This window comes from Panthera tigris, chromosome B3 (assembly GCF_018350195.1).
Source record: "Panthera tigris isolate Pti1 chromosome B3, P.tigris_Pti1_mat1.1, whole genome shotgun sequence".
Taxonomy (NCBI): Eukaryota; Metazoa; Chordata; class Mammalia; order Carnivora; family Felidae; genus Panthera; species Panthera tigris.
This window is the reverse complement of record NC_056665.1, coordinates 81,388,060-81,415,588: the sequence shown is the minus strand read 5'-3', so window position 1 is coordinate 81,415,588 and position 27,529 is coordinate 81,388,060. Positions and strand designations below refer to the sequence as shown.

General features: G+C 35.6%; 1 protein-coding gene across 4 annotated transcripts in view; it reads right to left on the bottom strand.

Moving 5' to 3' along the window:
- The window catches only part of ARHGAP5 (Rho GTPase activating protein 5), a 77,899-nt gene that overhangs the window by 37,227 nt on the left and 13,143 nt on the right, over nucleotides 1–27,529 (bottom strand). For all 4 annotated transcript variants that reach the window (XM_042989532.1, XM_042989530.1, XM_042989534.1 and 1 more), the window contains exon 2: nucleotides 23,517–27,404. In XM_042989532.1, coding sequence (XP_042845466.1) covers nucleotides 23,517–27,236 — 3,720 coding nt within the window. In that variant the 5' untranslated portion in view covers nucleotides 27,237–27,404. The remainder of the gene's footprint in view (nucleotides 1–23,516; nucleotides 27,405–27,529) is intronic.

Sequence of the window (27,529 nt, the reverse complement as noted above, 5' to 3'; positions counted from 1 at the left end):
TTCTGCCAGAAGCATCAACCTGAGCAATGGAAAGAGACAAAAAGTGAACAGAGGAAATATGACTAGAAAAAAATGTTCCCTCTGGAAAATAATAGGAAACTGGATAGGTAGGGAAATTAGAAAAGGTCATTTTTCAATACCAACTCAAAGGAAAAGCTCAAAGTGAGCAATGCTCAATTCAGTTTAGGTGTGGTTTACTAACTCTATTTGGTCTTTAGGGCAGGTCCAAGTCAGTTTTTTGCATATAGGTATATTTATAAAAACATAATATAACTTTAATTATTGATTATACAGTGAAGCTATGTAACTTCATGACTTTTAGTCCCATCATTTATCTTTCCTCATTTTCCCATTTTCTTCCCATGTACTGACTATATCTTAAATGTTAAAATGTTTTCTTAACTGATAAAACATTTTCACAATAGTAAAAACAAAATGAAATACTGATTTTTAGAGTTTAACTTCAATACAGCACTGGGAGAAAATGGGTTCTTAACCAAGAAGTGAACATCTGAAAAACCTATCGAGGTTTAGAATTGCTGAGGAGATTCTGAGTCAGTTTTTCTGGAGTAGGATACTATAGGCATCTCCAAAGATAATTCTATTATGTATCCCCCATTGAGAATCTCTAAAATATACGAAGATAAGTAAATTTTCAGAAATTCAAAGATGTCAGAGCACTTCTATTGACAGCCCTTGTTCCCTTTTTAGTTTACCTACGAACTTTTATTTTCTGTTATAAATCATAGATCTATTCATATTTGTCATAAGTATCATTACTGACTTATAAATAGGATAAAAACACAACATTTCTTATCAGAAAAGGGGAGAGAGAGCTTTCTATCCCTAAAGCAATACTCCTCATCTTAATTTCCCATTCCTCCTGCAGGAGTCTCTCCTTTGGATGGATCCCCCAATGTATTCTTCCAAGTCTCTGGCTATCTTAAATAATTAACTAAGTCCTTTCTTCATTTCAATTTTAGGCTGTTCCACCTAGCAAACTTCCAGAGCTCACGAAACCCAATGTCTAAATCCACATGTACTATATCACAATGGTGATAGGGATTATATACAAACCTGGTGTGTACAAATCATATACAATATAACTAGGTATCTAGGATATTGCCAAGAAAGCACTGGAGTGTTTGATCTGGGTCAAGACCTAAACCCACCAGTAGTGTAGATCCTTACTCCTTAAATAATCCTTCCACTCCCACCACCACCAAAGCAGAACATTATGCAAGGAAGTGGAAATGAAGACACTCTAATTTCAAAACTGAGATAGGATAGTGGCAGAGTCCTCTTTCTCAGGAGCATTAGGCACTTTCTAGCCTGCAAACTATCAGCTGCAAAATTTGATTAGAAAACTGAAAACTGAGGCAAAGATGAATGTATTTTCTTTAAAGAGTTAATACAACAATGAAAAAGATTATACTTAGGTAGATTAATGAAAACAGCAATGCCTAGCCTATGGTAGGAGCAACAGGAATGAAGTGATACAAAGATCTTAATACATCTTTGCCACTTAAAGAACACAGTTGTAGAAAAGTAAGTTGGTTGGTCCTAAATGTTCCAGTCAATTCTTAAGAAATCCTCTTTTTAATACTGCCCTTTAGGAATCAATCTAAACCTTCAGATGACTCTAAAAATATTCCACCCCTTATCCTTGGAATCATAACAAAGGAGGAAAAAATGAAGTGTAAACTTCATCTAGTAAGCACTGAATACTTGACTGAAATTGGGAGGGTGAAGACAGGAAGCAAAGTAAGGCAGATTGATTCTGTGGCTTACGCTCAGGGAATATCCCCCAAGGTCTGTAAAATTTCAAGGGCAAATTATTTAATTCTGTAGTTATACCAAGATTCAGGGATAGTACTCTAAGGTAATGAAAGGCTAAATGTCTTACAGCATGGAATTTCTGGCAAACTCTAAAGGGATAATTGACTAACACAGAACTGCCCTGACAGCTCAAGTTTTAATTCATATACATTAGGAGGAAAAAAGAGTAAAAAGTTCTGTGATTTTACTAATTTTTCTACTAACTGACATGGATATAAAAGAAAATTCTATGCAGAAAAAGTTTTGGATTAGACATTCCTGTGTTAGCGTTTATGATAAATAAAAATATACACGATTCCTTTTTTCTAATAGAGATAGTTCTTAATCGTCAGAATTCAAGGATTTCTTTTAAAATGTGAATTTTGAAAAACTTTACATAATTCTGATATACACCCCTTGGTTAAGAGTTGCTGATCTATAGCGATAAATTTATACCAATTCAAAAACGAATGTTTTAAGTTAAACTAAGGTTAGATGATTACAATTGCTATAAAAAAATGCCATCAAGATTCTCTGAAATGCAAGGAAAAAAAAGAGGAGTATGGTTATTTGCTAATTTATTTCCACAGTTATTAAAGAAGCATTGTCAGAAATGGCAGCCCTAATTAAATAATTACGCCAGCAGGAAAACATCTAATTTACGATAACCCAATTTTTAATTCATACTACAGTCACACATATCCTCATTTCTGCTTAAATGCAAATGCCCACCATCTTTTTTTTCTGGCCACTTAGGCAAATCTCATGTCATGTCTGCTACAAATGAATGTCTGCAATAAAATAAATATCCCATTCACAAATAATGTAAACAATGTTACCAATTAAATGTCCAGCAGATATTAAAAACTATCATTAGTATAAGAAAACAGGACCAGGAAACGGTATATAAATAGCTTCTTCCAGGAGCTGTGCTCCCGCTTCACGAAGATCAGCAACACAACAAAGAAGGGCATCTAATAAGCAACACTGTCAAATAACTACTGTAATTAATAACACTTAAAAAACATAATGCCTCAACTGCTTCATTTGTAAACAACCAACCAAAGAAAAAAAAATAGCAAAAAGCAGTTAACTTGGCTTTCAAAGAATGAACCCAGGAAACAAGAATATCTGGTCTTCTCTACTCTCTTAAGATGGGATTCTTGGGAGGAAAACAAACAAAAAAACAAAAAAACACATCAAGAAAATGAGACAAGAGGAAGCAAAATGTAAAGAAACTGAAGAAAAAAAACCAATTAAAGAAATGAAAACCTCTTTAGTGAAGATTCAATTGAAAATATCAGAATAAAGTGAAAAACATCATCAGAGATCCCTCATCTACTGTATCTATCACTCCTACGACACACTCCAAAAACTACTCTTGCTTCCACTGTATTTTATTTTTTTTTTAATGTTTATTTATTTTTGAGAGAAAGAGAGAGGGCAGGGGAGGGACAGAGAGAAAGTCACAGAATTCAAAACAAGCTCCAGGCTCTGAGCTGTCAGCACAGAGCCCCATGCGAGGCTTGAACCCATGAACTATGACATAATGACCTGAGCTAAGTTGATGCCCAACTGAAGGAGCTACCAAGGCACCCCTTCTTTCACATTAAAAAGTCTCAATCATCTTCTCCTATTTGCCCCATAATGCCATTTTCTCTTACAGACAAACTCTGCAGAAGTCATATAGACTAGAGGTCTCCAATTCCTCTTTCATTCCCTCTTTTATGTACTCAAATTAGTCTATCACCCTCATTACTCCATAAACCTGTTCTTATCAAGGTTTTGTTTTGCAACAGTTAGTTCCCAACTCTCACCTTCTTTGACCTTTCAGCAGTCACTCTCTTCACTGGACTTTCAGAACACCAACCTGTATGACCTCACTCACTCTCCCCTTAATTGTCTCCTCTGCTGATCCCTCTTAGCCAGCCTTGTAATGCTGTGAATATCCCAGGCCTCAGTCCCTGACCATCTTTTTTTTCTCAACATCTGTCCCAGCCCTCTTCATACTGTCATCCAATTGCTGATAACCCAAATACTTCCAGCTCAGCCCTTTCTCCTGAACTCTGGACTCATCTGAAACATTCTACTGGACATCTTCACTTGAATTTCAAAGAGACAGATCATTCTTCATATGTGCACAACTAGAAGCACCAGGGTGGCTCAGTCAGTTAAACATCTGACTTCGGCTCAGGTGACCATCTCATGGTTTGTGAGTTTGAGCTCCAATTTGGAGTTCTGCTGTCAGCATGGAGCCTGCTTTGGATCCTCTGCACCCTGTTCTCTCTGCCCCTCTCCCATGTGCGCATGCTCACTCTCTCAAAAATAAACAAACATTAAAAAAATGTACAAAACTAAACTTCTGATTTCTTTAAAATGTTCCCCAAATGCAGCCTTATCCCTCAGATACTGACAATTCCAACCTTTCAGTAGCTCAGGCTATAAAAATCTTGGTCTTAGCCTTGATCCCTCTTTTTCTCTCATACTCTACTTCCAACTGTCAAGCACATGTATTAGATATAGAATCTAACTATTTCTTAGAGCTATCACTTCGCACATCTAGATCAACTGCTTGAATCCATTCCCCCTGGTCCTATCACCATCCTCTCAGACCATTCTCAACAAAGCAGCCAGAATGATAGTGGCTACACAAACAGCAGCCTATAAAGCCATATACAAATCTGCATGCCTTGAACTTGGTCTCTTATAATCTGACTTCATTTCCCTCTACTTTCTTCATCACTTACTCCCTTCCTCCATCCACATGGCTAACTTGGTGTTTTAATAAATCAGGCATGCTCCTGACCTAGGACTCTTATACTGGCTGTTCCCTTTACCATCTCAATGAGGCCTACCTCTACCTACACTGTATTAAAAACTGTAATTTTAATGCCTGTCTTCTAGCTCCTGCCCAGTATTCCCAATCCCTTATACTGCTGTTTCTACTCACAACACTACATATTTTACTCATGTATTTTTATTATATTATTATTATATCTTTTGGTGCCCCCCTGCTACAATTTCAGCTCCAAACAAGGGCAGGGGTTTTTATCTGCTCTGTTCATCAACATACTCCAAAGATCTAGTATAGTGCCTGTAAAAAAGAAAGTACAAAGGGATTTGAGATCTCTTCTGAAATAATGAACACCAATGTAGATTAAATTAAATGATCTCATCATGTAATAACAACGATAAAAAAATAGGAATGAACCATCAAGTTACAGATATATCATATTCAACTCAGTAAGCTTCAAAGAATCTTAACATCCAGACAGAAGAAATCAAGAACCAACAGTACAGGGAAAACATCAGGCTAGCTTTAAAGTTCTCAGGAAAACTAGAAGTCAGAAGATTCACCTATAGGAATGTTAACAGGAAAAAAATTGTCAAGAATTCTTTACTTAGCTAGTATGCCAAATCAGATGTGCGTAACAACCAACAATAACCTTTTTTAAAGTTCTCAAGTATGTAATAATTAGTATTTAAATTACAGCACAAACTCCTGAAAAATCTTAAAACACATGATGAATAGCACTGATAATAAAGAACTTATATGTGAAGAATTTGTGTTATGGAAAAAAGAATGAACACTGTATATAGTTAAACACACAGAACTAATTCTAAGTTACAGTGGTGTGGCTATATAATAACCAAATATTACCTACAATTCTGTGGCTAAAGCTACAAAATGTAAAAATAACTAGATAATAGGCCAGAACCAAAAGCCTCAACATACTCTAAAAGATAAGGGGAAAAGATAAGAGATCATGTAATTGTGCTAATGCATGACAAAATATTATGATAGACTATTAGGAAAGGTAAAAAAGATAATAAAGTAAAATAGAGGTTCAATATATATTTAATGACAAAAATAAGTGGCACACTAACAGTTCCTTCATTTTTCTTTCTTACCCTTTTTTTCCCTACTAATGTAGAATAAAAATAGGAAACAAGAAAAAAAGCAAACTGAAACTTACAAAAATAAATATAAATGGAGTAAGATTAACTATAAAAGATTATCAGACTTGGTACAAAATTAAACCCAATTACACACATGCCATTGAAACAAAGGATCTCCTAAGAGTTGAAAATAAAAGGACAGGAAAAGTAATGACTTTTTTTTTTTAAGGAGCAATGTTAACATTGGAGTTGTCTTCAAGGCTAAATTCTTTGAACTATACAAAGAGTTACCACTAATTCTCTACCCCTGCTCTTCTATAACATTTGTCCCTCCCCAGGTCATTCTTCTGAACATATAAATACTCTCTAATACCTATCATTTTTATTTTTTTAATTATATATTTTTTAATATTTATTTTTGAGAGAGAGAGAAAGCACAAGCGAGTGAACCTGGAAGGGACAGAGATAGAGGGAGAGAGAGAACCTCAAATAGGCTCCGCACCTTCAGGGCGGAGCCTAAGTCAGGACCCATGAAAGGTGAGTTCATGACCTGAGCACAAATCACGAGTCAAGGCTTAAATGACTGAGTCACCCAGGTACCCCCTACCACCTGTCATCTTTGAAAACAAACACGAAAACCCTTTTGATTCCACATTAACTTCTAGCTATTACCCCAATTTTGCTCCTTTTCTTTTTCTTGGCTTTTTAAGTTGTGTTAATTTCAGTTAATTAACACGCAGTGTTATGTATTAGTTTCAGGTGTCTTACTCCCTTTTACAGCAAAACTTCTTGGAGATGCCATCTACATCTACTATTTTTCACATCCCATTCTTCCATCTGGTTTTCTCTTCCATTCTGTTTTCTCTTCGATTCTACGTAATTTCTTGTTAAGATTAGATACTTCCACACTACCAAATTAAAAAGAAACAATTCTCTTCATCCTTGTTGAACTCTAAGTAACATTCTTTCCTGACTACTTCTTTAAACACTTGCTCTCTTCGCTCCCATTTCACTACTGTTGGCTCAAAGGATTCCTTTTTCAGTTTCACCTGCCAACAACTCTTCCTGGTTTACTCAAACTCAGTTCTGAGCTCCCCATTCTTCTCTGACTATACTGTACCCATAGGTGAATTCATCTAATCCCTAGCTGTAAATCTCTTTACATCCTGACAATGACAACTTTTCTTCTAAGTACCAGATTCATACATGTAACCTTTATAATTTCACTGGGATCTCGACCTAGATATTTTAACATAAAACATAAAAAGCACAAAACAGACATCTTGATTCCCTTTGGTCTGAAACCTTTCACCCTAGTCTTCACTATCTCAGTAAATCTATCCACTGGTTTAGACCATAAATCTTGGAGTCAATCTTGATTTTTCCCTTTTCCCTTACTCTCCATAGCAATTGCACAAGAAGCCCTGTTGGTATTACTTCCAAAATACTATGGAGAAACTGTCCATTTTTCCCTTTTTTGGTACCTGTACTGACAAAATACAGTGATACTACATGATAAACAGATGCTCAGTAAACACTGACAGAAGCACACAAAATTACAACAGGAACCAGAGAAAGCTTTTACCATATAAGATTTGTTAATACACAAAGTACTGTTTGTTGGTGTACTTACCAGTTTATACAAAGTTTCATTATACCTAATTCTGCAGATCTATTTATAAAAGTCACTATATGCATGTACATAAGCTATAAAATCAGGATTTGCACAGAATAATTATTACACATCATAAAATTACAAGAAGAATTAAACAGCCAACTCTGTAGGAATTCATTTGGATGTAAGGTGATGTACTTTCAATAGTGTATAAGAACTGAGCACCATGTGCATAGCATCATGCTAGGTATTGTGCAAAACAAAAATTGTTGCAAGTAAGGTTAATGCTCTCAAGAAATATGTTATAAAGAAAACAAATCTCACTACCTATCATTTAATTAACAGCACATCAAAAATAGTATGTGACTAAGTGTCAAAATAATTGGATGCAAGGCTTAAATTCAGACTTCAAAAGGCAGAACTTAAAAAGTAAGAGATGAAGTTCAGGGATATTTCAGGAATGTAGAAGTGAATCTGGTCTGTAGGTCACTTACTTTCTCATCTGAACATTTGGGTGCCTACCATATGTCAGCATAAGAAATCAGAAATCACTAGAAACTGCCAATTATTTACTGCTAACTATACACTATGTACTTGGTAATATTACATGTATAATCTTAACTGTCACAATAACTCTAAGACAGCTACTGTTTTGCATCTATTTAACACCTATTTCAGTACACCTGGAATGTGCCGGCACAAATAATGTAGATAGAAAGGAAGGTAAGGACCACACTGCAAAGGGGTTCAGGTATGTCCCTAAGAAATATGAACTTTACACAGAGGCCACAAAACATATTTTGCAGACAGACAGATTAGGCACTTCTATTTCAGTATTATTCCTCAGAAAGCAACATAAAACAACAGTGTGAAGCAAAGGTAAACAGGAGACATAGAAACGTAAGTTACTGTACCACCTATGCTAATGAAGCTGTGGAAAAACTGGATCCATCACACACTGCTAGTGGGAATCTAAAATGGTACACCCACTCTGGCAAATAGGCTGGCAGTTTCTCCTAACACTAAATATGAAAATACCAAATGACCCAGTGTAAACTCTTGGGCATTATCCCAGAGAAATGAAAACTTGTATTTATATAAAAATTTGTACAAAATTTGTATAAAATTTTACAGTTTACAGCTACTTTGTTCATAATAGCCCAAAACTAGAAAGAACATATATCCATCAACAGGTTAAGTAACTGTGGTATATCCACACCGTGGAAATATTACTCAGGAAAATTTTTAAAAAAGGAAAAAAAAAAGGAGAAACTATAGATTTATGGCAACAACTTGACTGAATCTCAAGGGAATCATGCTAAAAAAAAAAAAAAGGTCAATCCCATAAAGTTGCATATGGTATGATCCTATTTATATATAATATTCTGGAACTGGCAAAATTAAGAAATGAGAAAGTGTAAAAAAAATTAGTGGTTGCCAGGGGTTATGGATGGGATTGAGGAGAGGGGAGGGCATAGCTATAAAAAGACAACAGAAGAGATCTGTTGGTGATAGACTGTTTTGCACCTTGCAGTAGTCAATATACAAACCTACCCCATGTGAATAACTGCACAGAACTAAACACACACACACACACACACACACACACACACACAGTACAAGTAAACTCGGGGAAAACTAAGATTTGTGAATCATATTAATGTCAATACCCTGGTTGTGATATTGTATTACAATTTTTGCAAGATGTTACATTTGTGGGAAACTGGGCAAAGGGTGTATGAGATCTTTTGGCATTATTTTATAGGAGCATGTCAACCTATAATTATCTCATATTAAAATTGCTATTTTGAAAAAGATCATTAGTGGCTCATTTGGTTCAGCAACCGACTCGATTTCAGCTCAGGTCATGATCCCAGGGTCATGGGATCAAGCCCCACATTGGGCTCTGTGCTAAACATGGAGCCTTTTGGGATTCTCGCTCTCTCTGCCCCTCTCCCATGCTCATGCTCTCTTGGAAGAAAAAAAGAAAAAGAAAGAAAGAAAAGAAAAGAAGAAAGAAAAGATCACTGCAATAACCCAAGTAAGAAATTATGACAAATTTAAGACTGGGACAATGGGGGCACCTGGGTAGCTCAGTCAGTTCAGGGCCCAACTTCAGCTCAGGTCATGATCTCACGGTTTGTGGATTGGAGCCCCGTGTTGGGCTCTGTGCTGACAGCTCAGAGCCTGGGGCCTGCTTTGGATTCTGTGTCTTCCTCTCTCTCTGCCCCTCCATCTCTCTCAAAAATATATTAACATTAAAAAAATTTTTTAAAGACTAGGACAATGAAATGTAAGCAATGTATTTTATAGCAGAATAAAGATCAGCTAAGTAGGATAAATAGCAATTGCATGTAGCTTTGGCCCACAGTAGCTCCTTGCTGAAAATATATTCTCATCCAATCATGTTAAGGAGAGGGAAGTAAAATCTATGACCTATGAGGAAATCTTGCCTTTCATAAAGAGCAGGTACAAACATGCCTTGTATGACTGACTTCTAGAATCTCACAGGAATTTCCTTAAAGACCACATTCTGCTACACAGGATTTCTCAACTTCCGTATTATTGACATTTTGGGCTGTATAACTCTTTGTTGTGGGAGAGTGCCACAAACATTAAGATGTTTAGCAGAATCCCTGGCTTCAACCCAAAAGCTACCAGTAGCAACTCCCTACCCCAGTTGTGACAGCCAAAAATGTTTCCAGACATTGCCAGATGTACCCTGGAGGGCAAAACTGACCCTGGTTGAGAACAATCGTGCTAGGCTAATAAAAACAAGGATGAAGGACTCAAGTTTGGGAGATAGCTACAGACAGATTTCTGGGAAGTGTGAGAATTTTAACTTTAAAAAAGCTCAATAGGTAACTCAAGATTGAGAAATAGTACTGTAAGGTACACAAAGATGAATGATAATCAGAACTTTCCTCAAAAAGTTTACAGTGTAGTAAGAAAAAAACTACAAAGTGATAAAACTACTTCAAAGTGATTACTTTAGGTGAGAGGAGTAAGTATTATATCATATCACACACTTACGTCAGTATAAGAAAGAAGCCTTAGGGCAGCTCAGTCAGTTAAGTGTCCGCTCTTGATCTCAAGGTCATGAGTTCAAGCCCCACATTGGGCATGGAAAAGGAAAAGGAAAAGGGAAAGGGAAAGGGAAAAGGGAAAAAGAAAAAGAGAAGAAAAGCCTTAAATGGAAGCCAGGATTCCCCGAAGGCTTCTTCAATCCTTTTTCAAAAAGTCTATAAAAGCTGTAGGTGCTAGCTGAGAGTATAAACACACTTTGGAAATCAGGGATATTGTGAAGGCTCTTTCACACCCTTTAAGCTACCACTCAGCAAAAAGAAGGAAGAGACAGTAACTGAGGATAAATAAATGTGGTCTGGGTTCTTGTTACATACTAACAGACAAACTGGTTTCTAGCAATGATTCATCTCTAAGATGCCATCTTCCTATAAAGCATTTCAATATAAATTATCTACCTGGTAGTTATTTTATTAATGCCATTAACAACTTCAGCAACCAAAAAATAAACATGGAATCATCTGGGGAGAGTCCTAGCAAAACATCTAGCTATTTAAAAGAATAATGGATGGCTTTCCTCCCAGTTTCCTCAAATACATATTATTAACTGTATTCACATAAAAATATGTTTTCTATTACATCCACCACTCCATTATTTTTAAATTTTTATTTATTTTGAGAGAGAAAGCACAAGAGCAAGCGGGGAAGAGGCAGAGAGACAGGGAGAGAGAATCCCAAGCAGGCTCCACAAGATCATGAACAGAGCCGAAATCAAGAGTTGGACACTTACTGACTGAGCCCCCCAGAAGCCCCCCAGCACTTCCTTTTAAAACCACTGATTTTTCTTTTGCTTCACAACTAATCTGTTAGGTACTTTGTTACTCTAACGATTGTCAATCAGACATCAATATTTGTCAATCAGACATCAATCATTGTCAATCTATCATCAATAGATAAAATTTTCAGTGTGTCTTCTTCCTTCCTCATTATCAACAGAGGTTCTTAAGCTAGAGTCCACAGCTTTAGAAAATATATGAAACCCTTAAAATTTTGTGCATGTGCATTTTTCCAGGGCAAATACCCAAACTTTTCCTCAAATTTTCAAAGGTTAAGAACAATTCCCCTGAAGCTCAAAACAATTACTTTATAAAAAATGTTTGAAGTTTACCTTCCACATGGATAAAGTTAGATACACTCACATCACTTTCGTTACTTATATTTTGTCCTTAAAAATTGGAAACATCAAAAATTACTATTTTTAAAAAGCAGTCTTTTGGGGTTTTTCTTTTCACACTCATAAATTAAGTCATTTTTACTCGAGGACTCCTTTACAACATCAGCTGAGATGACAAAACATTACAGTTAGAAATCATAAAACTATACCTATTACAGAAATAACTCTTCTAGGATTAAAGTGGGACAATTTGTAGTATACCCAATTTTGGAGTACATAAAAGTGACAGCCCTGTAAAATTACCCATAAGTCTTAGAACAGTAACAACTGACCACTGATAGAAAATTATAAGCTTTAATTTTCTATGTTAACAGAGTTAAGTGACTCCTTGATATATTAACATGTTCTAACAATTACAATCAGTGTGCTGTAGAATTAAGAATAATTTCAATACTGGGGTGCCTGGGCGGCTCAGTCAGACAAGTGTCTGTCTGACTTCAGCTCAGGTCATGATCTCGCAGTTTGCTGGTGTGAACCACGCATTGGGCTCTGTGCTGATGGCTCAGAGCCTGGAGCCTGTTTCAGATTCTGCGTCCCCCCTCTTTCTCTATCCCTCCTTTGCTCACACTCTCTCTCTCAAAAATAAACATTAAAAAAAAATTAAAAAACAAAATTTCAGAATTTGTGGTATGCCAGTTTTTGCTAAACATTCAAAATATGCTGTTATGAAAGCGAAGAAAAAAAGTTTGAAAAGAATGCCACACTGGAGAAATTTACGTTTTAATTTTCTTAAATTTATTTATTTATTTTTTGAGAGAAAAAGTAAGCATATGTGAGGGACAGAGGGAAAGAGAGAGACAAAATCACAAGCAAGATCCACGCTGACAGCACAAAGTCTGACGCGGAGCTTGGGGACTCAATCTCACAAACTGGGAGATCATGACCTGAACCAAAATCAAGAGTTCGACACTTAACCAAATGAGCAATCCAGGTGCCGCTCCATTTGCTTCTAAGTTAGTAAAAAAAAAAAAAAAAAACACACCAATGATACAAGTATTTAAATTAAGCCTTATTAGAACACATGAGTAAAATAAATATACTTTAAAAACTGACCCATATAGGGGCTGACCCTGGATGGCTCAATCAGTTAAGCATCCCAACTTCAGCTCGGGTTATGATCACACAATTTGTGGGTTCAAGCCCTGCAACAGGCTCTGTATGGACAGCTCAGACCCTGGAGCTTACTTCAGATTTTGTGTCTCCCTCTGTCTCTCTGCCCCTCCCTCACTTATGCGGTCTCTCAAAAATAAACATTAAAAAAAAAACAAAAAAAACCTCACCCATGTACTTATTTTTCAATATGAATTTGAAAAGTTAAAAATCATGGTCAAATGGACAGCACAGAACAAATAAATAGCAAATTGTAAAACACAAACAGAAATACTCACATAATATATCCGCACCTATGTAATGTCATAAAGTGATGTATCTGGCACCAGAAACGTCACCCACTTTATGAGAAATTTTAGGAACTTCATGTAAATAATCAGGCATAGACCAATTTAGCCAATAGCCAGTAAGAAAGCAATTGAAATGGTTACTAAAGAACACCTCACCAAATGCTTTCCAAATGAGAATGGAAATATTAAAGAACCATAAGTTCTGCTAAATCTCAATTAAGTATAAAATGTTTAATTTTCAACAACAAATTTTACTAGACTGAATTCCTTGACAGCAGAGCCCACACACCAATTCATTCCTGTACCCTTAACCTCAAACAGCGCTCAAGCATAGTGGGCATTCAATAAGATGCTCATTGAATAAATTGACAGTTTCCTTAAGTCAAAACTAAATGGTAATTACTTAAAAAAAAAAAAAAAGCACACACACATAAAGGGTTCTTTTTCACCACTACAAAAACAAAGCCACATACTCATACTGACTTCAACTGACAACAGTCAACATACTGTATCAGGCCATAAAAATTTATTATAAACAAGATATAAATCTTCCTTGTAACAGATATTATGGTTTTCATCCCTTAACAAATTACCCAATTTGGGGGAAAGGCAACTCCACCCAAAGTTCTAGGGATAAAGGCTCAGGCCTATATTTAGTACCATAAACTCTATTCTCCTGGCCAGAGTTCCCTGGCTACAAATGGGTACAGTCCCAAATCAAGATACATAGTCTAGAAAAGATGCTGACTGAGGAGAGTCTGGGAATGCAGCTTTCCCTTTCTTCTGAATATATCACCTTTACAAGAGTGACCCACACTCTCTCTCCCCTAAGGAATATCTGCAAGATAATAATCAATATAATGGGTACTCTGCCAACAAGAAAACTAAGGTACTCTCCCAAAATATAAAATAGAAAACCTGAAACTTCCAAGCAGTTCAAGGCTCCGTTAAATGACCTTGCTCATTAAACAAAGTCTAAGCCTACTCTATCTGTATCTGATCTAAAAGTATTGTTCTTTCTACAGTAAGCTTTTTAGCATCCAATTTTTATTTAGCCTTGATTAAAATTCTTTAAAGAATTTCAGTTTTTCCCAGATGTGAACACTGATAGTCCATCAAATTAACTGTCAACAAGTTAAGGGATACACACTAGAAGTGAAAGGCAAACTTACCCTGTAACTTATGCATTTTGATACAGACAAAACAGTTCAATGCAGATATATATCTCATTCTTACATCTGGAATGAACAATTTATAAATAAAAAAAAAAAATTCTGGCCACCACTGTTTGATTAACAGTATATTTAAAAGTACTTTATTTAACAAAGACAGATTCTACAAGTCAGAAGTAAAAACTAAACCTAAGATTCATTACATTCAAAAGAATCTAAAGTATTAATAGCAGGTATCAATTCACTATTTATTAATATTAAATTAACATTTTGTGACTCATTACATACATAGGCATCTACCCCTTTCATTTTTTTTAAAGGTAACATGCCTATTTTGGTATCCTTCCTCAAACCGTATTACAAGGGCTAAAGCAGCAGAATCTTCTAAGGCATTATCTCAGAATCAGGTTTAGTAAGAAAGAAGCAGTAAAATACATCGAGAAGAATATAGACTAGAAGCAACATCTGAGAATAAAAGAGGAATTGGTAGTCACTAATATAAATAAGAGGATGAAAAGACTCAGGACCTGGAAACAAGACAGAAAAACAGTATTAAAAGAAGCTGAAATACCAACTCACTCTAATGCACCATAAAATTCAACAAATAATTTACTATTTCCGATCTGAGTCAAGCTAGCGTAACAGAAATAGATACTGAAGAAAAACCAAACTGGCTTGATCACAGGTATACCTCATTTCATTGAATAAGTGTATTAAAAACTGGCAATTTTACCAATGCAACTCAAATTTCTCATTCAGTTCATGGTCTTAAAGCACTTTTTCAAACACCTGTAAGTTATGAAATCAATTCAGTAGGTCACAACCAGCACCTCTTTATTTCACTGTAATGGACTAGAAAAACAAAATAATGTATTGTTTTTTGAGATTTCATCTATGTAGAAATATTTATGTGTATGATATAAACAAAGTAATTCTGATGGCTGCAATCAAGAAATATCTTAAAAGGTTTTGATTTCATAACTAACACTAAACTCATTTTGGAGTAGAGAATAAAGGACGATCAAACATAAAGCCTTCTTTGACTGGCAGGAATGACAAGCCCACTTTAAGAGAAACAGATCTTCCTTAGATGCCACTAATACCCAAAAGTCATAACTTTTTAGGTATTAAGGAATCTGAAAAAAGGTTTAAGACTACAGCTCCCATCTTGGAATCAAAGAACAAAGGTAAACAGAATGACCTCTCCTCTTAGAGGGAAAAAAAACACAAAGAAATGTATAAACTTGGGTTCAGAATTCATAAGAGTATTTAATTTAAAAATGAATATAGAAACTAATCCACCGTAATGGAACAAAAGACTAGTCATTCAACACTGGCAGTTACTCAAGGCTCTGGTAGGCACTCCTCTGTACTCCCCAAGGTTAATTTCATCTGCCATCTCTACTTCAGTGTGTCCTAAATATGTATCTCCAACTCAGACCTCTCCTGTGAGAACATCTAACTGCCAAATTAACATCTCCACTTGAACTCTAAAACTAAAGTTATAATTTCCACTCCCCAACTCTAAACCTGGTAAATCTCTAATGTTCTACATCATAAACAGCATCAACACTGTTAAAGCTGCATAAGCCAGAAACCAAGAAGGTATCTTTCCTATCTCATTTACCATTCTCACTCTTTCTCCCCAAACAATACACCATCAAATCTTAGAGATTTTAGGTACTCTTAAATCCATCTCATTCCCTCCACTGCCATCATTCTCCCTTCCCACTACAACTACTCAAAAGCTTTCATCATGATTTATTTAGACTACTGTAATATGCTAATTGGTCTTCCATGGCTCAACCCATTCACCACATGGAAATCAAGTGATTTCAAATCCATCCACTGTCTAATGTATCACTCCAAAGCTAAGTAACAGAAATGTCTAACAATGCTAAATAGGTCCAAGTCTAGCCCCAACCCGCGAGTCTCTCCTTGTACTACTCTTTCCCACAGAACTAAGGGTCAGCAATTCAGCCTGCTGCCTGTGTTTATACTTCAACAGCAGATCTGAACAGTTATAACAGAGGCTACATTACCTGCAAAGCCTAAAATACTACCTGACTCTATGGAAAGTATGCCAGTACCTTCCTTAGATTAATGACCACTTACAGTGACCTCTTTAAAGAACATACCACATTCCCTCTCACAACATGAACACTCTATTCATTCAGCATTAAATAGTCTTCCAACCATCCAACCATTCCACTAGTTAAGTCCTATTAACCCATCATATCTGACTTAAAATGACACTTCTCAGGGAGGCCTTTCCTCACCCTCTATACTAGCACATCTCAATTCAGATAAGCCACATTTCAATAGCCCCGTTGGCTACCATACTGGAATAACAGTTCCAAGACAGAAGACTAGATGTTTTGAGGTGCACTTTTCTATTCTACTGGTCAATATGCCTATCTCTGTGCCAATACCAGTCTTACATGCTAAACTTTTACATTATCTGATAAAATAAGCACATACACCCATCACCACCACTCCACCTCTGCCTTTCTTCTTAAGTGGCCTATTCTAGGAGCACCTGGGTGGCTCAGTTAAGCATCTGACTCTTCATTTCGGCTCAGGTAATGATATCGCAATTCTGCTTAAAGCAGAACCTGCTTGGGCTTCTCGCTCTCTCTCTCTCCCTCCCTCCTTCCGCCCCTCTCTTGCTATCTCTCAAAAATAAATAAACTTTTTTTTAAAAAAGTGTCCTATTCTAGGCTCTTTACTCTTCCATACATGGGTTAAAAACACTGTGTGAAGTAACCTGAAAAACCCTGACACTCTGAATGAAACACTGAATCCAGAGATTAGTCTGAAAAGCAATGACTTCTTCATAATATGCTATATTCATGGATAGGAAAGCACTAGAGTTCCCCATTTATTTAGATCTTTTTCACTGTTTTTCAATACCTTTCCACATAGTGGTGTGCACATGTTATAATTACTCCCAGGCACTGGATAATCTACCATGCTTCTGTAACTAGTATCTTCTCCAATTATTTTTACTATTTATTGCCAATATATAGAGAAGCAATTGACTTTTGGTAACTGATATTACTCAAACTATTTCTGTTAACTCCTCTACTACCATTAATTTATTTGTAGATCCTTTATGGCTTTTACATAGACAATCACATCAGCCAATAATGACAATTTTGCTTCCTCCATTCTAATATTCATGCATTTAATTTTTTTTATTTTATTGCTTTGACTAGCACCTCCACATAATACTGAATAAAGTGGTGACAGTGTGCACATTATCTTGTTCCTGGTTGAAAAGAGAGTCCATTTCCCCATTTAGGGCATTTGTTGCAGGATATTTATTGCAGATTTCAATTGTTTATTTGTAGAAACCTTTTTTCCAAGTTAAGGTTCTTATCTATTCATAATATAGTTTTCTATAAATTTATTAAATTTAATAACATGCCTTCCATACACTGTTGCTGCATGTTTTTTGCTATTATATGTCCAAAATCCCTTATCTAAAACCCTTGAGGAAAATATGTTTTAGCATTTGGAAGTTTTTAGTCATTAGCCATAATGTACAGTACAAAAACTGTCAATTATGTAACCCCATTAAAGTGTGGGTCGGTTCTGCAGTGAACTGTATGGATATTTACTCTAAATAAGATAAGCAATGATTAAAAATAGGCTCAAATAAGATTCTGCAACCAAGAGCAGGTCAAATCAGATTGTGTCGCAAAGTCTGAAAAAAAATAACAAAAACAAAAAACTTGGTTTTCAGAAGTTGTTGCATTTCAAAACTGCAGTCAAGGGCCTGCGGACCTGTATTTCATTTAGGATTTTTGCATGTACACTCCCCTAAGCAAAATAGGACTATAATTTTCCTTTCTTATACCATCCTTGCCTGATTCTGAAATTAAGACTAGATGACTTCAAGAAAATGAATTAAAGAACGTATTTTCCTGCTTTCTGTTTTCTGGAATAGTTTGAAGAACACTGAAATCATCCATTCCTTGAAAAGTCTCCTATAAAATGATCTGAGCCTGGTATTTTTGTGCAAGATAAAACTATTACTCTACAACTTATGGGACTGGGGTGCCTGGGTGGCTCAGTTGGTTATGTGTCTGACTCTTGACTTTGGCTCAGGTCATGATCTCAGAGTCGTGAGATTGAGCCCTACATCATGTTTGCACTGGATGTGGTGCCTGCTTAAGATTCTCTCCCCCACCCCTCCCATTGCGTTCACTCTCCTTCTCTTAAAAACAACAACAACAAAAATAGTTATGGGATTATTCAAAGCTTTCTTGTCTGTATTTTTCTGAGTTTGTGTTAATTTTGTTTAAACTTTCAAATATGCTGACATAAAACTGTTGATAGTATTCTATTTTTTAAGTATTTTTTTTAATGTTTACTTTTGAAAGAGACAGAGAAACAGAGCATGAGCAGTAAAGGGGCAGAGAGAAGGAGCCACAGAATCTGAAGCAGGTTCCAGGCTCTGAGCTGTTCGCACAGAGCGTGACGCAAGGCTCAAACTCATGAACTGTGAGATGATGACCTGAGCTGAAGTCAGACACTTAATCAACTGAGCTACCCAGGTGCCCCAATGTTCTATTATTTTTTAATCTATCTGTGATTATGTTCCCTTTTTCATTGTCAGTATTTAATTATGCCTTCTCTTTTTTTCTGATTAATCTTGAAGGACATTTGTCTACTTTTCTAGTCTTCTTAAAGAGTCAACTTTTAGCTTTATTGACTTCTCATTTGGTTTCTGTAGCTCTCTAACTTAAAAAATGAATATGTAAGGAAGCTCAGTCGGTAGATGATGTGACTCCTGATCCTGGGGTTCTAAGTTCGAGCTCCACTTTGGGTATACAGATTACTTAAAAAAATAAGTAAAAATAAACGGAGTATATACATCAGCTTCCCACCTAGACTATGTGAGGCCAATCACTTCCCTACCTGCAACCTGAAATCCAACACAACTTTCCTTACTCCTCAGGCCTTGCTTAACTAACTGCTTTTGGATTTAAACTAGCTCTTCAACTTAGCAGATTTTTATAAATGCAGTGCTATTTCACAATATCCCCAAAATAAGGGCAGTTTCCTATCATCTCTCACCTTACTTAGTAACAATTTTATGCCTCTGTAAACATGATTTTCCCCACCTAAAATCTTTTCTCCTTCTTTAAAGCCAACCAAAATACCCCAAACTGGTGACGTACCTTTTTCTTCATGAAGCTTTGTGAAATTAACTATAAACTCTAGGGTAATAGCTCGGCCTGTATTCCTTTAATATTTATATTTAAGTGATACTATCAAAAAATAGTGTACATACTTTATTTAACAAATTTACTAATGCGTCAGGCACTGCTATAAATAAATATGAACTGATTTTTCATAGTAGTCCCAAGAAGTATGTTTATCTCCATTTTCCTAGTTGGAAGTGGAGAATGATTATACACTTACACAGCTAGTAAATGACAGAGCCTGGATTCAAATCCCAGAAGTCTGGCTCCAACAAACCATGTGCCCTTAACTACACTTCCTTAAATTGTTCTAGCAGTACTTTCTTAACACTGCCCCAAGCACAAGGTATGGTCTCTCTAACTACCATTTAAACTCTTTAAGGGGATGTGTGTTCTTTTTTTTATATCCTTCAACAACTTTCTGTACAGAATTTAAGTGTTTAGCAGGTTATTAGCTAATGCTTACTGAACTGAAACATGAGACGACAATTACTCAAGTCCAGCTTACACAATGAAAATAATTTTTAGGAAAATTAAGTTGCACTAAAGTGCTCCAGCCTTGCTTGGAAAAAAAAAAAAATATTATGGATAATTTATATAAAGTTAGCTTTGGAGTGAGCTAAGACATATACTGTGCATATATACACACAAATCCATAAAATATAGCTGTGGTCCAACACTGTCTCTGTAAAATTTCACTGTAAACTATGTTTATCTTTTTAAGATCACAGGTATAGAAACTAAACATTTAAGTGATAAATTAAAAAATTAAAAATTATTTACAGACCTAAAAACTTCTAAAATAGAATTTCTTCAATTTTCTTAGAGTTCAAATATCCTAATACATGAATCTAAAAACTAAAGCAATGTTATATGAAAGTACAAGGAAATTCTAAAATAGCTCTAAAGATTAAAATAGCGCAAACTACCGTGAGTTAAGTCAACTGAAAGCAGATTATAAATACGACCCAAAGCCAATGCACCACTTCAATAGAAGTGAGGACAAGAATGACACCAAATGAAAAGAGGTACATTATTACAAAAGGCTGAGTAGAAGCAAATTTATGAACCATTGCAAGTGAAGAAGAAGAGAACCTAGGCCCATGTTTCTCTGTGGAATAATAACAAAAATTAAAGACAAATTACTGTATTTAGTGATTTTAAGATGTGGTGAATGTAAATACCACCATTACTTTATGTATCTTTAAAAAAGAAACAATAAAATCCTATATTAATTATAATATCAATTAACATTGGATATTAGATTCAGTAAAATTCTTATCTTCCTGAACTTCCTGAACTTAGGATGGGGTTATATCCTGCTCAACCCATTGTAAGTTGAAAATACATATCATTAAATCAAAAAACCACTTAATATACTTCACACGTCGAACATCATAGCTTAGCCTATCCTACCTCAAATGCTCTCAAAACACATTAGTCTACAGTTGGGCAAAATCACATAACACAAAGACTATGCTATTAGTAAGTGATGAATATTCTGAAATGTACTGAATACTGCACTGAAAGTGAAAAACAGAATGATTTTGTGGGCAAAGAATGGTTGTTTACCCCTCATGACTGCACGGCTGAATGGAGCTGCAGCTTGCTACCATTGCCCAGCATCACAAGAATATCGTACTACATCTCACCAGCCCAGGAAAAGACCAAAATTCAAAATTCTAAGTATGGTTTCTATTGAATGTGCTACTGCTTTTGCACTATCATAAAGCTGAAAAATCTTAGTTGGAACCATCCTAAGTCAAGGACCATGTGTATAATTAAGTGACTATGTAAGACAAATCATGTATGAGAAACATTTAATTCAAGGAATATTATTACTAAACTAACTGAAATCAGGTAATGTGCTAAAATTTCAGAACATAAATACAATTTTGGTATATTCCTTCCTCACAATGCTCATAGTTAAGAAATTAACACTAAAATAACTATAGTAATAATAAATATCGAGTCATTTAAGTCTTTGGAATTCAATTGTTGAACATTTTTACCCTAAAGAAATGACCTAGGGGTGCCTGGGTGGCTCAGTAGGTTAAATGTCTGACTTCAGCTCAGGTTATGATCTCACAGTTCGTGGGCTTGGGCCCCACATCAGGCTCTGTGCTGACAGCTCAGAACCTGGAGCCTGCTTCAGATTCTAGGTCTCCTTCTCTCTCTGCCCCTCCCCATGCTCACTTGCATGCTCTCTCTCTCAAAAATAAAACATTTAAAAAAGAAAATAATCGAAAAAGAACAATCTTTCATGCAAATTGGCCCCTGCAATAAAAAATGATAGCAAAATTAAAAACCTAGAAGCCTAGCCACCCAGTTTTAAAACAATTTGTTAAATGGAAAACAATGTAATAAGTAAAGGTATTACCTGAAATACTATGGAGCAATATGGAAAAATACAACTAAGTGAAAAAAATAAAAAAGCACATATACACTACTACTGCAACTAAATAAAAATTAGGAATAATGGGGAAATATAAAGAAAACTATTGAGATAGATGTTGAAAACCTAAGTGTTTGCTCATAGATTGTATATTAAATAATAGTACTGCACCATCATCAAATTTCCTCATTTTGGTATCTGTACTGTTACTATTTAAGAGAATGTTCTTGTTCTCACAAAATGAAGTATTTAATGGTAGAAAGAGTCCAACATCTCCAATTTAATCTCAAAGGGCTCAAAACAATAAACCTCAATACACACACACACCAAATAGATCAAGGAAGCAGAACAAAATGCTTCCTGAGGGTAAATCTCAGTAAAGAATATACAAAAGCTTTTATCCTTCCTGCAACTATTCTCCAAGTTGAAATTATAATAAAAAGTTACCGGGGCACCTGGGTGGCTCGGTCGGTTGAGCGTCCGACTTCAGCTCGGGTCATGATCTCAGTCTGTGAGTTCGAGCCCCGTGTCAGGCTCTGTGCTTACAGCTCAGAGCCCCAGGGCCTGTTTCAGATTCTGTGTCTCCCTCTCTCTCTAACCCTCCCCCGTTCACGCTCTGTCTCTGTCTTAAAAATAAACACTAAAAAAAAAAAATTAAAAAAAAAAAAAGTTACCAAAACGACTAAGTAAACTTATGATCAAAAATAGAAAAATAACACACATATACACAAAAGCAATTTAAAATGGAAAGGCTGTAAATGCTTTATTTTTGTTAATATGCATTAAGTAGTTTTAATAACATAAGAAAAAATACTGAAGTCTTTTGGTGGTGATAAAATGTATAGTAAAAACTAGTGATTAATAGCTGAGTATGAAAGATCGTTAGCTAGTAGCATGTGTTGTGAGTACCTGCAGTAAATATGTACTAAGATGATGGACATACATAACTGATGAAAAAATTATCAACATGGACAATGAAAGCCTGCTGAAAGACTATCTTAAAACCATAAAAAATGTGAAGAAAGTTTATGCACACTCAAGAGTCAAAGAGTACTGGAAGTAAAGGTGCTAAGGTACCACTGTGATAAAGATCTAATTAAAATTATTAATTATAACTTTAATAGCATACATATTTAAGCTTTTAATGCTTAATACCATCAGGTAAATTAATATCTACTGAAAATGGATACGGTATTGCTATTTGGTCAGAACGTTACAATTCAAACTTCAGAAACCTTTCTGCATGTCTTTAGGCAGGACACCACCATCCACAAAGAAGCTTCCTGGAACTGTAAATTCCAAAATTGCGAATAATTTCCAATATTACAAATTATTAATTATATTTTAGTATCTTTGATACTGGTAGGTCAAATTAATTTTGCAAAACTGCTAGGTCAAGAAGGCAAAAAGATAAGTGGGATATGTAAAAACAAAAAAAAGAGCAAAATCACTTTATATCTCCGTTTCTAAAAGGAAAATAAGCATATTCACCTAGAATAATTACACTGAAGAATTCAAACTTCTAAAGACACAAGTAAAAAATGCAATTTAAAAAGTAATGAAAATAATTCACCCTCACAAAATACTAAAAACATTAAAAAGAGCTAATTATTTACCGAACGACCTAATGCAGCCTAAGTTCTCAATAATATTCGTTACCTTAAAAAATACATATTTTAAAAGGCAAAACAAACATCTTCATAAACATTATTACTGTTCAGTAAAGTTTTATAAGTTAAACTTACCTTTTTATCTTCTTTTACTTTGTGGGTTTTCTTCTTCATTTTCTTATCATCTAATTCCTGGTCTGAAGTGATTGCAGGATTATCAATACCACCTTTCCAAGTTTCAACAGGAGAAAGAAGTGGATCTTCTTCACTTCCACGATGTCTTCCTTTTCTTTTTGTTTTAGAAGTGGTGAAAGCCTCATCATCACTTGCATCTGAATGTGTTCTTCTATAGTACGACTTGGCTTTACTAAACAGGGTTTTAGATTTATATTTGTATTTTGAAGGCCTCCTTTCCCCATGACTTTTTGAGGTTCTATCAGAAAATCCATTTTCTTCATCTCCTTGGGTGTTATTTACAAATGAGTTTCGAATTTTAATAATGCGAGTCTGACTATCATCTGGGACAACATATATCTCATCAGAATAGCCCTTCTGTTTGAAAATTGTGTCAATGGGTTCCGCATAGTTATCTGAAGGATCCATATCTTCAGGATGTGCCAAAGGTACCCGGGAAGTCTGTTTTCTTGGATTTTTACCAATACCAGCTTCAATTGTTTTTAAGAGGTTTGGATCCAGTTTTTTCACATTTGTCTTAGGTACAACTGGTTTAGGTTTAATAGGTGGAGGCACTTTATGGTTGCGTTCATGGTCATGACAGTTTGGGGTGCTATGAATAGGATATTCATTTCCTTCTAAATCTAATCTGTATCTGGAACGGTCACTAGGTGTTGGAAGCAACTGTACATCATCCCCAATCGGACTATAAGGAGGTGGTGCTTCTGTATCATCATCTGAATCAGGGTAGTTGTTATAGGGGAAACAGTCTCTGGGAGATGGTAGAAAAACATCCTCACTTTGATGGGTTGATTCCCTTGTATTATCAGATAAATAGGAATTTTCTATCATATTTTTTTTCTCTAGAACATCACTGAAAAACAGTGTAAAGACCTCAGTTTGTCGATGATATTGAGATAAAGAATACAGTGCTGTAAACTTAGCAGTGATCTCGGTTGCAATGTGTTCTCCTTCAGTCATTAACTCCTTGATAGCCTCATTTTCAAAAAAATCTGCTTGGCTGTCAGTAACTGCCACCAGCTGTACAGGAATGGTGTCTTGAACTTCTGATAGAAATGCTCGAAGCATTCCCATTGACGCTTTCCGTTTGGCAGAATAAACTAATATATACCCATGAACTAGTTCATCTTTCCTTACCCCAATTGAAGAATGGTATGATAATATTGTGATCTGTATTCGCCTCCTTTTTTCACCAATGATTTTATCAAGCATTAGGGAATTATTCTGTCCAGCTTGAGCAGCACTACAAGAATGAGAATCAAGGAAGGGTGAAAGAATAAGATCCACACTAAAGGGATCACCACACATGGCACACATGACAATTCTCAAGTCAGCTTCTGATACATCCTTACTGGTGGGAACTGGGCTCACCACATCTAAATTATGCTTAACTGATTCTAATACTCCTCTTAGAGCTTGCTTTATTTGGGTTTCATTAAATTTACGAGGATATGTACCAGGAGGTACATCTACAAAAGGACATTGTAACTTGTTTGCCAACTGTTGCCCTTGGTGCCTGAGAATTGGTAGATTCTTACTCATGGAATCTCTCTGATTAGCCAGAATTAATGTAAATGGAAGATTTGCCATGTATTTATCTTTTCTGATCTGAGAAGCTTCAGTTCTTATTTTTCCAATAAATTCCCCAATAAAATTCAGTGACTCAATGGAATTAAATACACAGAAGCACCCATGTGGTTTAAAGGCAGCAGTCCACAATTGACTTAAGAAGTAAGGCGACTTGGCATCAACTGGCCGAAGATCAAGTTCATAAATTTTTCCATCTAAGGCATACTCATCATCAGTGGATTGTGTTCTTATCTCATTTGTTAGTTCTTGGGCAAGGCCATCCTTCCCTAAAATGAAAAGGTTAACTTTATCTATATTGGTACTATCATGATACAACCGTAAGCGGCCATGATCCAACTGCAAAAGACTACTGGCAAGTAATTGCTCTACTTTAATGTCTGTACAATTTTGGCCACTAAGACAGGTTTCTTTAGTGGGGTGATAAACAAACCCTATGTGCTTAAGTAGAAGAGATTCCCTATCAGGTGCAAGTTTCTGTAAAGCTTTATATCTAGGTTCTTCACTCAAAACTGTATGAATTTCACTCATTTTATCTGAACTAGGTGTCGCATTAAGATCTAAATCATAAAAAAGTTCAGAGTGCTCAAAAAGCATTTCCTGAAACTCTTCTTTGGCTTTTTCAACTATTTCTCGCTGATGCCTACCATACACCTCTTTGCTATCAGCCTCTGTGATGTACTTGAAGGCTTCATCCTCCATAACAAAGCACATAACTTCTTCCCACGGCTGCCCAGGTGAAATGAACTGAATTTTTTCCAAAGTCTTTTTGAATTTTTCCTTCATTTCTACCCTTCTTTTCTCTGATATTAGATGTTGTACATGGTTCTGATAGACTTTCTCAGCTTCTAAAGTGCTCAGGAGGTCAAATGGGATTCGTCTATCATTAATTTTGTCTATATGGTCAGTTTCATCCCAAGGTGTTTTTTCTAGCACCACAAAACATAACTGAAAGTCTGCTCTCTTTTCCAATAACTTCAAAGCTTCTGACCAATTCAAATGTTCAATCTCTTCTAAGTTTGGCAAAAGAGTATTAAAAGCTCTTGGTAAAGTATTTATATATTCTTCTCTCCTTTTTCTTATGTGTTCTTGTTTAAGTTGTTCTATATGTTTTGAGAATGTATTTCTGGCCTTTCTTGTTCCCTCTAAGTTGATGTATTCTTCATAATCAGGATGATTTTTTAATTTATTACTAACAGTTTTCCAAGTTGCATGATAATCTCTCACAGTCTGCACAAGTTTTTCAAACTTATCTGTTGCTGTGACAACAAGTTGTCGCTGTGTTTTGTAAGCATCCAGATAGGGAATAATTTTAGGTTTGCCACGAGTTTTATCCAACATTTGTACCAGTGCAGTGAAACATGTCTCGATGTTGACATTAAATCGTGCTGATGTTTCCACTACAAGAAGGTTCTTTTTGTTTGAAGCAAATGCCTGAACTTCTCTAAGATAATGATCCACGCACTCATCACATTTAGTTGCTGCTATTATTACAGGCTTTTTTGATTTTGATAGTTGGACAAAAAGATTATTCACAAATTTAAGTTGATCATCAAACTTCCTATTGCATCCCTGACTCACATCAATGCACAGTAAAAACCCATCTACATTGAGCTTCCCTTCGGGCATTTGCTTCTGTTCAAAGTCTTGTTCCAAGCCCAGCTGATCAGTGCAAATGTACATTAGTTTTTCTGCTGACTGCAATTTAGAGGCAGCTGCACGTTTTATATATGGTTGCAAATTCGTACTCCGATGAGGCAAGAAAGTCTGGTCATCAATGAACTCTGTTTGTTCAATGACATGAATTTTGCATTCTACTCCATCTTCACCATTTTGTGTTATGTCACCCCAGTACAAAAAGTGATCATTGTTTACTACTCGTCCTCCAAAGTCAATGGTGCTAAGCACAGAAGTATGCTCTGGGTAATATTCATCTGCTTTTGAGCGTACAAATCTATTGCACAAACAAGACTTTCCAACTCCACAGTTACCTTTGTCTTTTTCAGTCCCAGAGAGTCCAACTACACTGATCGTATAGGATGGGGGGCGAGGCTCTTTGTTTTTTGCCATCATAACTCTCTTCTCATGTCTCTACATTCATAAAGATAACCAGATATACTTCTCATTCTGAAAATAAAATCATCTCAAAATACAGATCTGAAAGTTCAGAACTATATTTGGTTCTTTGTACTTCCCTCATTTCTATGCAGAAAGGTCTTCAAGATCATAATGATCATCTTCCTAGAAAGAAGAGAAAAAGGACAAAACTTAATCAGGAATTACATATTAAATTATATACATACTACAGATGTTCGTAACAAAGCACTATGGATATTAATGTTACATGTATTTTAGGTTTGAAACCA